The sequence below is a fragment of the Salmo salar genome, chromosome 17 (assembly GCF_965601325.2).
Source record: "Salmo salar chromosome 17, fSalSal1, whole genome shotgun sequence".
Lineage (NCBI taxonomy): Eukaryota > Metazoa > Chordata > Actinopteri > Salmoniformes > Salmonidae > Salmo > Salmo salar.
In genome coordinates, this window is record NC_138307.1 from 53554792 (window position 1) to 53572093 (window position 17302).

Consider the following 17302-nt stretch of genomic DNA (forward strand, 5'->3'; position numbering starts at 1 on the left):
GAGTTTTATAAACTCACATAAGTCAAACTTGATTACTAGCCTACAAACAGAAACATAATAGCTTATTTCTCCAGTTTTTTTCTCCCCAAGACACCCTCAGAGAGTTGGGTCACAGTCAGGGCCAGCCATCATCAATGGTGACCCTTGAGCAATTAGGGTTTACTTCCTTGCTCAAGCCCACAGACAGATTCTTTTACCTGGCTCAGGGATTCGAACTAGCAACCTTTCGGTTACTGGCCCAACGCTCTAACCGCTAGGCTACCTTTCACTACTCTCCAGTCTACCAAACTGACACACAGATCCAGCTCTAAATGCTAATCCTCACCCCAGACAAATAAAACCTGCACTCTTAACTATTCAAAGAAATATGTTGGCTCCCTCTGGGAGTGCCACCCCACTGTGCCTACACAGAGCAGGAGACTGGAATAACAGAAATAGCATGTCTGTCTCTGTCGATGGACTCACAGCTAACCCCTGGGACAACACTGAAATAACCACACACAAACCGGCTCAGAAAATATAGACAAAAGTTTAGTCGACTACACAACGGTATACACATAAAGACTTATTACACAGACATAACATCCTATGTACAAAATCTGGATGAAGGAACCAAATAAGTCATACTTGCCTCCCTTGGCAAAGTGTAAAGTGCAGTGAAGCAACTGGAGCAGAATACTCACAGGAGGGAGGGACCATGGGTCCCCCTCCACCCTAACCCCCCCTCTCTTGGCACAGCCCTCAGCCGACCAGCCCGTCCATACCCCTCCATCCCATCCAAAACACAGCGCCACTCAGCCCAACCAGGAAGAGAATGAACAGAGTGAGAGTAAAAGAGGGAAAGAGAACGATAGAAAAGGGGAAGTCAAGTGGTGAGAGATGGTGTCACAGTAGCTGTGACTGTCAATGGAGGAAGTTAGTTTTCCCATCAGTAAAATACTTCCTGTGTATTATACTGACCTGTGTGTCACTCATATTGGTCGAGGTGGTGATGTCCTCTCCTTTTCCTCTTTCACTGCCGTCTGTCTGCTGGGGGCTGACTCCGAGAGAAAGGTGAAAGGTCAGTATGTGTTGCTTGGAGCCCAACCAGAGAAATGATAAATGTTTTGGGGTGCGCTCATCTCTCTCAGATAGTAGGAAGCAGCTGGGGTCAGACTGACTGACTGAGCAAACCTATGAAAGCAAAGTCACTGCCCCAGCCCCGATTACAGGTGCATCGTGGGTATGCAAAGTATCGCTAAAGGGGCCCAATTACATAGCCAACATTTCCCTCATTCAACTTGAAAAACACTCATTTGACTGGCAAATGTGTCCAGAGAGGAAGAGAAGCATGCTACAGTGCACTCCCACCGAAAGTACGACTGTACTGTAAAAGCCACAGAGCTCTGATCTCACCTGCCAGTCAGTAAAATGGTCTCATCCATCACAGGGTAAGTGCAGCTGGGAGATACCATCTCAGCCAGCCTGGGGGGTGGACTGTTCCCAGCAGTGATGGTCCTGTCGTGTTCTGGTGAGCCAGGCTGAGGTGTGTCTTGAAGAAGGGGCACTATGGTGTCAGGGCTCATTGCATCTGGACAAAAGGGTGAGGAGGAGTCATAAGTGAAACGGCATTGGAGAGGGCCATCCAACTCAATGAAATATACTGAATGCATGAAGAGAGATACTAATTTGCTGTAGTTGCAGGCAAGAGAGAGTCAGGGATTACATGGTGCAGAGAGAGAAAGACTGATCAGAGGGGAGGAAGAGAGAGTTGGTCTTACCCAATAGAGAAGAGTGGGAGGGAGGGAGTGGATGCTCCTCGGTGTCAACAGCATGCTGGTGGGCGTCCTCAAGCCCAAAGCATTCTGGTAGTTTGGCACCCTGAGGCACAACACATACAGATCATTTAAAAAATAAAGAAAAAGTATGAATATGATCAACAGACGAGCATCAATACATAACAGCCACCTGTCCATTCAGTTAATGGGAAAGGATGCAGCGATAGACTGGAAAGCAACAGTGCCTTTGCTTACCCAACAACAAAGCATATAAAACAACCTCTTACATCACCTCTATCAGTCACTGTCCATTCCCTATCGATCCGATTAAGAAAGCTCGACTTCAGAAGATGAGCCATTCCATTTAGTCCATCTTGAACTAATGAATAAAAGCAAGGCTGTGTGAGTTATGTCAAGTGGGAGGAAAGTAAAAAGTATGAAAGAGGAAGATGGAAAGCGAGTGTGTGTTCCAGCCTAGATTGGTCCACGTCCTGTTGTCTATTCACCGAGGTGTGGTTAACACTTCTGCTCCTGTTCCAATGCTCTTAAAATGCTTCCTTACTCTGTTCCTTCCTTGGAGTGGTCACTGATAAGACATGACAGGATTGGTAAAAGCTACACAAAACCTAAGTGATCAGGATAGATCGTTGATTCATTCAAGGAAGAGGCGAGGGAAGGATGCATGTTCAAAGTATTTGAACGGGGCCTATGACCATTCCCTCTTTTCCTGCCCACCAGCACCAAAGGAAGAAGTGGCCTCTTAAAACTATCACCGCCACATACGGTCACATGCACTCCGACGACTACGTAGATCTACATACTAGAAGGGACATCCCCATTCAAAGCAATGTTCCAAGGTGGGGGTTCTACTCAAATGAACACCAATTATTTTATATGACAAACAACCACCAGTCAAGTCTGGAGTGGACAACCAGAAAACGAATCCAGAGAATAGCTTTAAAGCACACGGACACATTAAGGTTACATACAGAGTTCTAGGTTTTAAAGACTGCCATCTACCTGTGGGGATAGACCGTTCACCCTCTGGTCACTGTCTGTTGCCACTGTGGCTTCTGAGAGACAAAAAAATGGAGAAAAGGGGGGGAGAGAGACCGGAAGGAAGAAGAAAAGCTAATTAGTTAAAGTTAAAAATCTCTGTGATATTCAGCTGGGGTCACTGGCAAGGTCAAACTAAGCCCCACCCACTACCATCTTAGACCATATTATTACCCCATTAAACTCCCTGTCTGTGTTAGAGTGGGTTTAGAGGCAGTAATAGCCACATTCTTTGGGTTCTGACAGCCAGTGATGCAGGGAGACCACTTCCACTGGGTTTGGATTACTTTAACACCTGGCCATAGAAGGCTGGGGCCTAGAAAATTTGCCAACAAACAGACAGAAGACTTTTAACCAGGACACACACTAAGAGGTCCCTAGCTGGAGACCCTGGCCATCTATGGCTGTCCTTGCCACAAACCCCAGAGGGCTGTGTGGGTGTCTGGGGCTGGTTCTTCAAGGGTGGCTTAGTGCTCTGTGACTCCAAGGATTACAGGGGTAATCCACACAGGCTTTTGACGGACTCACTAACCCCTGGTTTACCCAGTGTTTCAGTAGCCCAGAACCAGAGAAAGACCTTACAGGAACTCCTGTAAACTCACTCAAATACAGCCCAATATGGAGTTATAATAGGATATCATCATCATTACTAATCTGTGGAATCCTACTCACCTCTCAGATCCTCTCCCTCCGTCTGGTCGGGTTCACTTTGTTCCGAGAGAGGAGAGAGAAGGGAGATCCCCCTCAGTCCCCCCTCTGGTCCCTCTCCCCCCACCACAGTCCACCTCTCCCCAACCTCCCCTTCTCCAGGCTGGTCCCCTCTCTCTGTCAGTCTGTCCTCCGCCGTCGGTCCCGTCTCCTGACTCTTGAAGTCCCTGTACGTCTCCACCCCCTCGTTCTTCAGGAAGCCTTGGAGGACAAACTCCTCGTCCCAGTCCAGGTCCTCCCCAGCCTGACAAAGTAAATAAACTGAATTAAAACCTGTTCAGGGAATCAATCAAATCTATTTCTAAAGCATTTTTCACATTAGCAGAAAGAGGTTTTTCAGTAACTCTGCCTAGACACCAAAGAACACATAGAAGCACAGGAAAAACTGTCTAAAAAGGCTAATAAACACAAAACAGTAGGATAATGTTACTTGTTTATTCAATGTGTCAATGTTTTATTTGCATCTGTCCCTACTTAAATAAATGATAGACATATACATAGAATGGAGCCTGTTCAAAATGCTAATGTGAGATTTCAGAGTTCAACAGAAAATCAAACATGGAGTACGATGAAGTTACATTTTCCCGGGAATGCTGATCCAAGATCAATTGTGTGTTTCTCCTCCCTAATAGTTAAGGTTGGGGAGATGGTAAACCGATCCTAGATATGTGCCTATGGCCGATAATGGACAATAAAGGCACTCACAAATTAACATCACAGAACAGAGAATATTTCTCCTGATCAGAAAGTGTTCAAAGTGTCCACTCAGCCTCCCACTCCATCCTTTAGCGTCTCTATTAAACAGCATCTCCATCTGGATGGAAAACGTACTCCAAAGTTATACAACTATTCACCATCTGAATCCGAGTCCTATTCTCTGCTATGCTCCATGGCTCTCAATGCCTGTGTCCTAACAGTAGCCCAATATCCACTATACCCAACATCCTTCTCCCATACCATCTTTCTACAAGATATTCCACAGATATTCAAAAGCTACATGCCATCTGTGGCACACAGGGGACACCTCTTCCCCCATATCTCAATTAGTCCTACCTGTGGCTCATCAGGGGTTTCACAGCTAGCCTATCTGCTGTCCCGTCTACCTCTTCCCTCCCTCCCTCTCTCTCCTACCTGTGTGTCCTCGTCAGGAGTCTGGCAGCTGGCCTCCCTGCTGTCCCCCGGGGTATTTAGCTGGTCCAACTCTTCACGCAGCTGCCGCTTCTGATTCTCCTGCTCCTGAACCCTGCACGGACGGACCCACGTAAATTACACACACATTTACACAGACAGACACGTAAAGCAACACACTCCCAAAAACATCAACAATAAAAAAGGGTCACTAGCCACAAATACTTCCGAAACCCCAGCAATCATGCATCCAGTGACTACAATGCAAATGAACAGATTCATCACTCTCACCCAGCCCATTGACAGCGTAGTGAAAGGTTCATAACATACTGTACCCAATCCGCAGGCCCATGCAGTGTCCCATGCTGCTGTTGCCCAGCCTGTACTAGGATGATAGGAGCTCTGGAGAGCCCCTAACTTCCAGTATCAGACAGCTCCTAACACCCAGTCCCAGACTAGTCCAGAGGGCCTGTGGACAGCTGGCAGCCCAGACAACGTTCCCACAGCCTGGCCTGATAACGGCCCCCCCCTCCCCCTTTTATCCTCCAGAGCAAGGCGGCAGTGTGGAACGGGTCCACGTGGCAGTGAGGCAGCTACAGACAGAGAGCCATACTGGGCCAGGACCCAACCACTACTTACACAGGTTAGAGGTCACCCAGTCAGACCCAGAGCACAGAGACTTCAGGAGAGCAGAGGGAAGCAACCAAATATGACCAGATTCCACCCTAGATCCCTCCTGTACAGAGTCTGTATTCTCTTAGACAATGACAGCCCCTCCCTCCACACTGAAACCCTTTCTTATAGAAGACCCGCAAAATGTACTTGACCAGTGAGAGAAAAGCAGCACCAGTTCCTCTTGACCCTCACTTCCAAGTGGCACGCGCACACACACACAACCCCCACTCACCTGACCGACAGGTGTAGTATCTCAGTGCGGGACCTCCTTATGCTGTTGGCCATCTTGATCAGTTCTTTCTCCAGGGAGTCGGTGTACTGGTCCAACTGCTCCAGGCTGAGGCCCCACTCTGTCCTCCTCTGATCCAGCTCAGACTGCACTGCCTGTGGGGGAGAAAGGGCAGGGAGTCAGCCTCTTCCTGGAGCTACAGGGTCTCAGGCAGCCTATCCAGCGGTACTAGACGTAAAGTATGTCCATCTCTTAGTCACAGTCAGTGACACTACTGCACGCACTCTTTACTCAAGAAGAATGTTTACTGTGGACATGTCTGACGAATGCAGATTGGAGAGAGAAAGGAGGTGGGAGAGAGGAAAGGGAGTGAATAGAGTGACAGGGAGGGAGAGAGGGGGGAATGAAAGAGAGAGGGAGGTGACAAAGCCCGAATGAGAGAGAGCGAGTGTGTGTGTGTGTGTGTGTGTGTGTGTTACGAGAGACTGAATTTACACTACAGCACACTAACTAAGCCACGCTGCATTAATAGGCATTGATGGGATAGAGATAGTTATATAACATTGTAGATTAGGGCTCTCTGGAGAGGAGAGAGAGAACAGCCATATTATGTAATCCTCTAAAAGCTACAAGCAGAGAGAGTCCTATTCAGCTCAAACTCCTCCCTACTCTCCACATTGAACTCAGTAGGTGGCATCTCAATAGCCTAATTGCTCCTTTCCTTGATCTGCATTCTGCACTGATCTGAAAGAACAGGATAAGTGAAAAGCAATATAATGGAAAACCAAAAGGTATTTGCTCTCTTCTCTTGAATCTCTGAACTTAGAGAAATACCAACCTCTGCTTTGGTACAGATGTGTGACCCCCCAGGATACCCACACACACACCTACAGAGAGTTCTCTGGTACAGAGTGACTCAGTAACATCCTCCTCTACCACTGAGCTGGATAGTGGGTTAATACGTCCACTCGAATGGCTCTCTAGTGTGCGAGTGAGTGAGGGAAAGAGAGCAATAGAAAAATAGTGAGAGAATGAGGGAGAGAGCGAGTAAGAGAATGAGAGGGGAAGAGAGCGAGGACAGAGAAAGAACGAGATGGGAAGAGAGGACAGAAAGAAGGAGTGAGAACGAGAGAGGGAGAGCGAGAGTGTGTGCGCGAGATCGAGATAGTGTGTGTATGCCCTTCACCTGCAGTCTGGGGTCTTTACTAGCCCCTGGTCCTCCATAGTGGTGTATGAGTCCTCTGAGTGTTGACAAGATGGAGTGGCCCTCGTCCTTAAAATCTCTCTTCTGAAAACAACCAGAAAAACAATTGTGTTTCAGGCTATCATTGTAACTACTTTAAGTACTAATCAATTCTCTACGGAAGAAAATGAGTCATGCATCTACACCACAATCATAGAACAATGCCATCATAGATGCACAAAAAGTAGTTTTTCATGCTTCTTCTTGCTTTTGAAATGTGTGCTGGTTAGATACCAGTCCCTGCATAGAGTATTGAGTGCATAATTAGGACAGTAAGGGCTGAAGATATCTAATGAATTATCAGGACTGCTATATGTATAGTGTACAATTGGGACAATGGCTGCTGTATAGAGTACCAGTTTGTTGATGAGGCTCTTGAACTCCAGGGACATCTGGTCAGGTGTGGGGCCCTGCAGGAGCCGGAACACCTCCCTGTCCAGAGTCTCATCTAGCACAGATGCAAAGCTCAGCGGCGACACACATGCCGCACCCTGGAAATAAAACACGACTTGGTCATTAACCCTGAAGCGGATAGGCTGATGGTGTCAGTAAACTATAGCATAATAAGGTCCCTAGAGCTGATGTTTTGGGTGAATACAGTGGATTGGTTCTCAAAGGTGTGAGCATACTCAAACAGAGAGTGGGTGTTCAATTCACAGGCTGCAAACATGGAACGAGGGATATATTTAACTAACCTCCGGAGGTGCTTGAGCAAGGGCCAGTTCTGTCTGCAGGGATCCTGAAGTGCTGTGGTTCAACCTGTACGCCACCGACAGGGAGATACCTGCACTGCAAGAGGGAGAGCGAGAGACGATAAGAGAATGCAAAAAAAAAGAATCAAACTACGAAGACAAAAGGACATAGTTAAACAACAGAATACACAGCATTCCCCAATCATGCTACTAGAACAGTCAGGGCACCATCTCTAGTAGTGTACTTACACTGCCATGTCTGGCGGCATCATGTGTATCTGGCTCTCCAGCTTGGTCTTGTCTGCTCTCAACAGCTGTCAGAGACAACAGACATCAAACACGGTTAGATAACACCACTACTGCCGCAGCTAATACATATTCACTGCAGCTGACAGAAACAGAAAGACATGCATATCCATAGGGCTCTGCTGAGAGAGACAAATCATTTTGCAGAGCTCTCTGATCAGCAGTTCAGAGCAGTGCGGGTACAGCGTTGCTGCTTGTACACATCCACTCCTTTATGATCTAGTGCATGGGAGTAGGGGCTATGGGGAGATTTGGGATAGAGTAATGATTTCCAGACAGCCTCCTCACCTCTGTGACTGACGAGTACTCCTCCACTGTAGCCTTCAGCTCCTCAATCTGTCTGCACTTCTGTAGAGGGGAGACAACATGACAGCAATATTCTTGATTGTCACAAATAATACAATTTTCCCCCAGGACAATGTCTCTGAAACGTTCTAAATGTATTGTCATATGAATGAACAGAACAGACCATGCCCTGAAGCCTGGGTAATTACTGATCTCAGGACCCAATCTACAACGTGACTTTCGCTTTGTACAGCCGTGTTATCATAGAGAATGTACAGTAGGGGACAGCCCAACTACAACAATGTCCCATCTTTATTCATTGCTGAACAGATACTGAACAAAAAGTACTAGAAAGAATTGCTTTGTTTTTTTATTCAGATGATACTGACCTGGAATATGAGGGATTCCTTTTCACTCACGACAGCATCAAAGGAATGATTTTGGACCTGTGGATGAGAGAACAGACACTACCATGACACCACGGGGACTCATCCACAACACACAGACAGACCCATCAGGAGCAGGTGTGGGGATCACTTTGATCCTAAAGGCCAGTTACATAGGTCCATAGCACTGCACTCCAGGACTTTTCAGAAGACCATGAAAGGCAAAACAAACATTCACAACCTTTCCTTCTAGGCACAGTTGACCAGAAACAGATTAAGTCTAGTCCTGGACTAAGAAGCATTCTAAATGGAGAATCTTAATTGAAAGTGATTTTTTTTAAGTTGAGAACTAGGCTTAATCTGTTTCCAGGAAACCGCTTTCTAGTTGCCTACCTTGAATCACTTATTTCCTCAAAAGGTACAATATCTTGTCCAACATAGTTTGTTCAATATAGTTATGTGGACCCACCTGCAGCTCAGCGTTTAGGTCACACAGTTCAATCATCCTCTTCTGGAGGTCATCCATCTCCATGGTGACCTTGATGTTCTAGTTCACAGGGGGGGGGGGGAGGGAGAGATGAGTAATTCTACCCAAAAGAGATGCCTTATTTTACCCTACCATGTCAGTTAAAAGTGGACGAGGTACATTAGAGTAGATTTAGTAGATTTCCTAAATCAGTGATTCCCAACTCAGGTCCTCCAGTACCCCCAACAGTACACATTTATATTGTAACCCTGGACAAACACACCTGATTCAACTTGTCAACTAATCATCAAGCCCTCAATGAGTTGAATGAGGTGTGTTTGTCCAGGGCTACAACACAACTGTGTACTGTTGTGGGTACTAGAGGACCAGGGTTGGGGGAAAAAAAACTGTCCTAGATCCTGGAAAAACAGCAGACAGGAAGTTCCCAGGGGAAGCAGATAGTCCTGCTGCTTTGTGGTTGTTTCTCCCTAGTAAACACTTAACTGATCAATGACACTGATTGGTCGGAGAGCACAACCCTGATGACTCGCCACCAAATCAAAATGTCTCATTAAAAGGAATGACAACCACATAGAAGCACTTGAGGTGCCTTTAAGATGCCTCCAATTAAATACATGATAAAGTAATAAAATGACCCAAGATCAATGTAGATCTTGCTGAAAGGGGTTCTGTGTGCAGAGAGAAAGGTATCCAGTACCTCATCCTGAAGACAGCTCATCTTTACAATCAGACTCTGGTTCTCTCTCTCCTGTTGGGGAGATGTTGAGTTAGTATGACTGTGGACGTTGTATAGTTAGTTGGATACAGGTAACAGCCAAAGGAAACACCAAAATGAGACAATTTCAGTGCACCTTGGCGTAGATTCTACAAGTGTCCAAAACGCTATTGGAGGGATGCGACACCCTTCGACGAGAAGTTCCATAATTTGGGGTTTTGTTGATGGTGGAAAATGCTGTCTGAGGCGCCGCTCCAGAAACTCCTATAAGTGTTCAATTGGGTTGAGATCTGGTAACTGAGATTGCCGTGGCATATGGTTTACATTATTTTCATGCTCATCAAACCATTCAGTGACCACTCGGGCCTTGTGGACAGGGGCATCATCATCCTATGGTGGCATAGCCATGGTAGCCAAAATAATGGCCTGTCCAGCATCTTTATAGATGACCCTAAATGAACTCAGGAACCTCAACTGTGTGAAAGCACCTGTTTTCAATATACACAGAACAAAAATATAAAATGCAACATGTAAAGTGTTGGTCCCATGTTGTATGAGCCTAAATAAAATATCCCAGAAAATGTCCCATACACACAAAAAACGTATTTCTGTCAAATTCTGTTCACCGATTTGTTTACATCCCTGTTAGTGAGCATTTCTCCACTGCCAAGAATCTATCCACCTGACAGGTGTGGCATATCAAGAAGCTGATTACACAGCATGATATTTCATAGGTGCACCATGTGCTGGGGACAATAAAAGGCCACTAAAATGTGCAGTTTTGTCACAATACAATGCCACAGATGTGTCAAGTTGAGGACACATGCAATTGGCATGCTGACTACAGGAATGTCCACCAGAGCTGTTGCCTGAGAATTCTATGTTAATTTCTCTACCAAAAGCCACCTCTGTCGTTTTAGAGAATTTGGCAGTATGTCCAAGCGGCCTCACATCCGCAGACCACGTGTAACCACGCCAGCTCAGGACCTCCACATCCGGTCTTCTTCACCTGCGGGATAGTCCAAGACCAAACACACAGAGCGCTAATTAAACTGTGGGTTTACACAACCGAAGTATGTCAGCACAAAACTCTCAGAAACCTTCTCAGGGAAGTTCATCTGCGTGCTTGTAGTCCCCAACAGGGTCTTGACCTGACTACAGTTCGGAGTTGTAACCGACTTCAGTGGGCAAATGCTCACTTTCGATGGCCCCCGGCACGCTGGGGAAGTGTACTCTTTACGGATGAATCCCGGTTTCAACTGTACTGGGCAGATGGCCGACAGAGTATGGCGTTGTGTGGGCGAGTGGGTCGCTGATTTCAACGCTGTGTACAGAGTGCCCCATGGTGGTGGTGGTGGAGTTATGATATGGGCAGGCACAAGCTATGGACAATGAACACAATTGCATTTTATCGATGGCAATTTGAATACAGAGATACCGTGACGAGATCCTGAGGCCCATTGTCGTGCCACTCAGCTGCATCACCTCATGTTTCAGCATGATAATGCACGGCCCCATGTCGCAAGGATCTGTACACAATTCCTGGAAGCTGAAAATATCCCAGTTCTTCCATGGTCTGCATACTCACCAGACATGTCACCCATTGAGCATGTTTGGGATGCTCTGGATCGACATACACGACAGCGTGTTCCAGTGGAGTGGGACAACATTCCACAATCAACAGCCTGCTCAACTCTATGCAAAGGAGATGTGTCTTGCTGCATGAAGCAAATGGTGGTGACACCAGATACTGACTGGTTTTCTGATCCACACCCCCACCTTTTCTTTAAGGTATCTGACCAACATATTCAAATCTGTATTCCCAGTCATATGAATTCCATAGATTAGGGCCTAATGAATTTATTTAAAAAAAGAAAAAAAAAAGACTGATTTCCTTATATGAACTGTAACTCAGTAAAATCGTTGAAATTGTTGCGTTTATACTTTGTTCAGTGTAGATAGTTGAACAGCATGACAGTGAAGAAGTGTGTGTGAGTGTATATGTACCATACGTTTGGTCTGAGCCGAGGCCCTGGCTCTACCCTCCTCTGTACAGCTCAGACTCATCTTCATCTCCTCCACCTCATCCTTCAACATCTTCTCCTTCTGGGCCAGCTGCTGGCCTCTACAGGGGGGGAGAGAGGGACGTTATACTTGGTGTGAGTATGTGGGGCCTAATAGGAGGTTCAATTGAGAGAAGGCGGAATAGGAAGGCATGCATTTCAAAAGTATGTGTATGCGTGACTGTGTGTGTGTGTACAATCCATACAGTCTGGCCTGGGACTTGAGCTCCTCGTTCTCCTCTGCAAGTTTCTGGTTATGGTCCTCCATGGTCTCCACATTCTGCTTCAGCTTCCTCACCTCCTCCTGAAGCTTCTGGTTACTGAACTGCAGGTCGGTCACACAGAACACCAGGTCTGACGTCTCACTGGGGAGAAAAACACAGTTACATACAGGGTAAAGTACGGTTAGTCAAACGTCAAATTGGACAATTGCACGCACACACGAACACGAGCATTACTTACAGATCTGCTCGTGACACCTCCCCTCCAAACGCCTCCAGACTGCCTGAGGTCATGTTCAGCAGGACAGACCTCTTAGCTGACGGAGAAGAGAGAGATGAGTGAGAGAAGTGGTCTATGCTTAAAGAGAGAATGAGGGAGAAAATACATTGACTTGCTAAAATTATGAGACGTTATGTGTGTGTGTGTGTGTGTGTGTGTGTAAGAGAGAGTGAGTGGTGGAGCGAGAGAGAGAGCTACTTGGAGGCATGGTACAAGAGAAAACCGTCACCCCTCACAACAGTCATCCGTTTCTCTGATTAGTCCTCTAATGCCTCCTTTGTCTGTGACAGGCTCGGAGTCTGACAGACTATACAGTGGCTTACGAAAGTATTCACCCCCCTTGACATTTTTCCTATTACAACCTGGAATTAATTGAAGAAAAAAGAAAAAAAGAAAAGACAAAAAACTGAAATTGAGCATGCATAACTATTCACCCCCTCAAAGTCAATACTTTGTAGAGCCACATTTTGCAGCAATTACAGCTGTAAGTCTCTTGGGGTATGTACCTATAAGCTTAGCACATCTAGCCACTGGGATGTTTGCCCATTCTTCAAGGCAAAACTGCCCCAGCTACTTCAAGTTGGATGGGTTCTGCTGGTGTACAGCAATCTTTAAGTCATACCACAGATTCTCAATTGGATTGAGGTTTGGGCTTTGACCAGGCCATTCAAAGACATTTAAATGTTTCCCCTTAAACCACTCAAGTGTTGCTTTAGCAGTATGCTTAGGGTCATTGTCCTGCTAGAAGGTGAACCTTCCTCCCAGTCTCAAACCTCTGGAAGACAAACAGGTTTCCCTCAAGAATTTCCCTGCGTTTAGCGCCATCCATCATTCATTCAATTCTGACCAGTTTCCCAGTCCCTGCCGATGAAAAACATCCACACAGCATGATGCTGTCACCACCATGCTTCCCTGTGGGGATGGTTTTCTCAGGGTGATGAGGTGTTTTCCCTTGATGGCCAAAAAGCTGAATTTTAGTCTCATCTGACCAGAGTACCTTCTTCCATATGTTTGGGGAGTCTCCCCCAAGCCTTTTGGCAAACACCAAACGTGTTTGCTTATTTTTTTTCTTTAAGCAATGGCTTGTTTCTGGCCACTCTTCCATAAAGCCCAGCTCTGTGGAGTGTACGGCTTAAAGTGGTCCTATGGGCAGATACTCCAATCTCAGCTGTGGAGCTTTGCAGCTCCTTCAGGGTTATCTTTGGTCTCTTTGTTGCCTCTCTGATTAAGACCCTCCTTGCCTGGTCTGTGAGTTTTGGTGGGCGTCCTTCTCTTGGCAGGTTTGTTGAGGTGCCATATTCTTTCCATTTTTTAATAATGGATTTAATGGTGCTCTGTGGGATGTTCAAAGTTTAGGATTTTTTTTTTTTATAACTCAACCCTGATCTGTACTTCTCCACAACTTTGTCCCTGACCTGTTTGGAGAGCTCCTTGGTGCCGCTTGCTTGGTGGTGCCCCTTGCTTAGTGGTGTTGCAGACTCTGGGGCCTTTCAGAACAGGTGTATATATGCACTGATCATGTGACACTTAAAGTCCACCTGTGTGCAATCTAATTGTGACTTCTGAAGGTAATTGGTCGCACCAGATCATATTTAGGGGCTTCATAGCAAAGGGGGTGAATACATATGCACACACCACTTTTCCGTAAAAAACAAATTAATCAAGGAATTTTTTTTTCATTTCACTTGGCCAATTTGTACTATTTTGTGTATGTCCGTTACATAAATTCCAAATAAAAATCCATTGAAATTACAGGTTGTAATGCAACAAAATAGGAAAAACGCAAAGGGGGATGAATACTTTTGCAGGCACTGTATGTCTGTATCAACTCACCTGACAGGCTGTCTCGGAGTCTGACAGACTCTTGAGTCATGTCCTCTGGGGTGTCGTCCCTGTGGTTGTGGGGAAGACAAGGAGACAGACACCCAGAAACATGACATTATATAGTCACACAATATCACAGGCTTACTTACACACACACAGGCAGGAATGCAGAGGTTAATGTATCTGTTACAACACAAAAGTTACAAAAGCTTATCTAATAGACAACAAGCTCTTTGATGAGAATATTCGGCTGCAAATGTGGTACCCATTTGAACTAGAACACAGCACCATGTACAGGCAAAAGTGGGACAAGACGACATGCACTGCTATGTAGCGCACTACGTTTGACCAGAGCCCTGGTCAAAAGTAGTGCATAATAAATGGGAAGAGTGCCATTTGGGGGGGGGGGGGGGGGGGGGGGGACACAGAAAACAGCTCCAGTACCCATTCTTTCTGCAGTCATCGATCCACTCCTTCATGATGGCGTGGTAGGTGTCCAGGTCTATGGAGACATCTTTGTGCTCCGGGTCCAGCATATTACACAGGTCCTCCAGCCCGCTGTCCTCAGAACCACGGCTGGTGGTGTGACGCAGGTAGTCCACGATACGAGACACGTACACCTTACCTGAAGGAGCAGGAGGGGGCCAGGTTACTGTCTTTACCATAGTCATTTACTGGGTTACTGTAGTCAGTCTGGTGACTAGCATGGTAAGGGACCTCCTCAGGCGTCATAGCAATCTCCTTCCTCCGCCTGAGGTTCTTTCAGTAACAACTTTTAGTAAACAAAACAGGACTGTGAAGAGACAACCACCCACAGGGAATCTAGAGCACTTGTATCACATCTTTGACTGCTTCAGAAACAAAGAAAAGAAAGCAGAACTAGCTACACCCCAGTGGAGTAAATTATTTACCGCCTTTTTAACAAAACGTTATCACGGTGAGTGTGTGTATGAGATTGTGCCTCATACTATTAGTGTTCGATACGGTGAGTCGGGATAGAAGAGTGTGTACTCCACAATGTGCTAGATTTGATATTTTGAGTGTACTTCTGTGCTCAGTATATATTTGATACTTTGAGAGTTTAATGCTGTATGTGAGCGAGTGCGTACCTCTGCGTTGGGTGTCACAAACATGGAAAATGGTGTCTAGTAAATCCTCTTCACAGATCAGACTGACCTCAGCCATCTCCTTCCGGTTCTCAGAGGACATGGCTCCTACACACACACACACACACACACACACACACACACACACACACACACACACACACACACACACACACACACACACACACACACACACACACACACACACACACACACACACACACACACACACACACACTTTCTGTAACTACACTGGCCAATGGCCACTTCATCAGCTGACATCAGTGGCCAATAAACATGATTGTTCTTCTGTCAGTTGCATAACATTCCTTGAGGCAACATAATAAAATGTACATACTGGTGTGTGACATAAGAGATGGCGAATGGAAAGGAGTGTGGGAGAGGCCTGAGGAATGCTCTTAACCTCTTGTGATCAATAGTCTATCATTGATGTAATTGTTCACTAAGAACTGAGCAGTGCTTTCGTATTCCCACAGTGAGTGTGTGTATTCCCCTTACCGTCTCCCATGGACAGTCTCTTGACAACCAGGGCCGGGTAAGGCAGCTCACACTGCAGCAGGTTGGCCGTGGAGTCCGACGAGCAGAAGTTGAGGTTGTAGGACAGCAGGCTATGTGCAGGTGTGTGAGACAGAGAAGGGGTCCTGTGCCTCTCACTGCCGTCAGACAATGTCCCTGCCTCAGGCTGAGTAAACCGGTGACCATGAGAGAAGCTGAAAAAAGTGTCTCCAGTCTGGACAGCTGGGGTGGAGCAGTTTCTCTGCCATCCTCTCCCTTGCCCTCCTAACCCCACCCCTACCCCCGTCCACTCCCCAGGATTACTCGTTATGGTAAACTTAGCATTGACTGGGGTTGGGGGGTTCATGGTGTGGTTGGCTGGGGTGGAGTTGGGACAGTGGGAGCTCCTGGGAAGCTGGGGTGAACCCTTGGGGGTTAACATCCCCTCCCTCTCGCGCTTCTTCAGGATGACTTCCAGGTTGCGGCGCAGGCCGGACTGGGGGCTGTCGTAGCTGCTGGACGTGAACTTTGGGATCTGGAAGGGCGAGGAGGGGTTAAACTCACGGTCGTGCCGCTGGATGGTCTGCAGCTTACGACAGATGCTGTCAACAGGGTTGTGGCGTTGACGATGGGTCACTCCAAGGTCCATGCTGGAGCAGGGGGTGACAACAGGACAAGAGCTAGAGAGGGGAGAGGCTGTCATTGGAGACCGGCTGTCATTGTAAATATGAATTTGATATTAATTGACCTGCCTGGTAAAGTAAAGGTCAAATAAATAATTAAAAGGAGACGGGTTTAGTGAAAGGAGAGGAATTATACTGATAGTCCATCACACCACATACTTCCCAAGTTCATCACATTTCAGACATCCCAAATAGACTACAGTTGTTGATTGAGGTTGTTGTAGCCTATCCTTCTTGTGTGTAGACCATAGGATTATAGTTTTTAAATGGGAGCAAAAGAGCACAGCACACCAGCAGTCTACCTGGATTAAAATAACGAGTTTACCTGAGCCACTAATTTAAAGGACACTTATTATTTAATCAAATCTTCTGTAAACTAACAAATGTTTCTAAAAACATTAAACTAACAAGAGTGAGTTACCCTAATATAGATTTTGTTGACAAAACAAAAATGTTGTAGCCTTGTGTCATGCAAAATACGATAACAAGGACTGCCATGACTAATTGACGCCAATTTTCTATATATATATTTTTTCAATAAATATGAACGACAGACTGTCGTAGTTTACACTTGGATTTTGATGTAGGCTACTTACCGCTCTTTACCGTGTTGCCTATCTTTTGTAAACGTAAATAGTTCTCGTTGAAGTCTCAATTCGCTTGATACAGCCTTCAAAGTCAAACCACACTCTGGAAATCAATCAGAGGGCTTGAGTGACATGTGAATGCAATTTGAAACTGACGAGGTAGATCACTCATCTAAAACCAAGCCAACACTGACCCTATGTGGACAATAATATTGTTGCATCCCCATTTGATCACAGCCCTACAGACTCACAAGTCAGTTATTTTGCAGTGTAAAAATCCACAATTGGAGATGTGTGATTGGAGAAAGTGGTAAAAACCAACAAATACGTCGTACCACCGGCCAGGTGTTGTCTA

At 46.1% G+C, this 17302-nt stretch overlaps 1 protein-coding gene across 2 annotated transcripts in view; it reads right to left on the reverse strand.

The window, feature by feature from the left end:
- The window catches only part of LOC106576138 (inositol 1,4,5-triphosphate receptor associated 2), a 24361-nt gene extending 7275 nt beyond the window's left edge, over positions 1-17086 (reverse strand). The window contains exons 1-23 of one of the 2 annotated variants that reach the window (XM_045699750.2): positions 16957-17086; positions 15681-16357; positions 15165-15269; positions 14500-14680; positions 14065-14123; positions 12193-12268; positions 11937-12095; positions 11675-11792; positions 9650-9700; positions 8935-9012; positions 8469-8525; positions 8083-8142; positions 7738-7802; positions 7492-7585; positions 7153-7287; positions 6740-6841; positions 5557-5708; positions 4653-4764; positions 3486-3765; positions 2778-2830; positions 1761-1860; positions 1396-1570; positions 961-1036 (exon numbers count right to left, since the gene is read on the reverse strand). In XM_045699750.2, coding sequence (XP_045555706.1) covers positions 961-1036; positions 1396-1570; positions 1761-1860; positions 2778-2830; positions 3486-3765; positions 4653-4764; positions 5557-5708; positions 6740-6841; positions 7153-7287; positions 7492-7585; positions 7738-7802; positions 8083-8142; positions 8469-8525; positions 8935-9012; positions 9650-9700; positions 11675-11792; positions 11937-12095; positions 12193-12268; positions 14065-14123; positions 14500-14680; positions 15165-15269; positions 15681-16326 — 2934 coding nt within the window. In that variant the 5' untranslated portion in view covers positions 16327-16357; positions 16957-17086. The remainder of the gene's footprint in view (positions 1-960; positions 1037-1395; positions 1571-1760; positions 1861-2777; positions 2831-3485; positions 3766-4652; positions 4765-5556; positions 5709-6739; positions 6842-7152; positions 7288-7491; positions 7586-7737; positions 7803-8082; positions 8143-8468; positions 8526-8934; positions 9013-9649; positions 9701-11674; positions 11793-11936; positions 12096-12192; positions 12269-14064; positions 14124-14499; positions 14681-15164; positions 15270-15680; positions 16358-16956) is intronic. The other variant, XM_045699749.1, reaches the window with a different exon arrangement.
- Between the last annotated feature and the right edge of the window lie 216 nt (positions 17087-17302).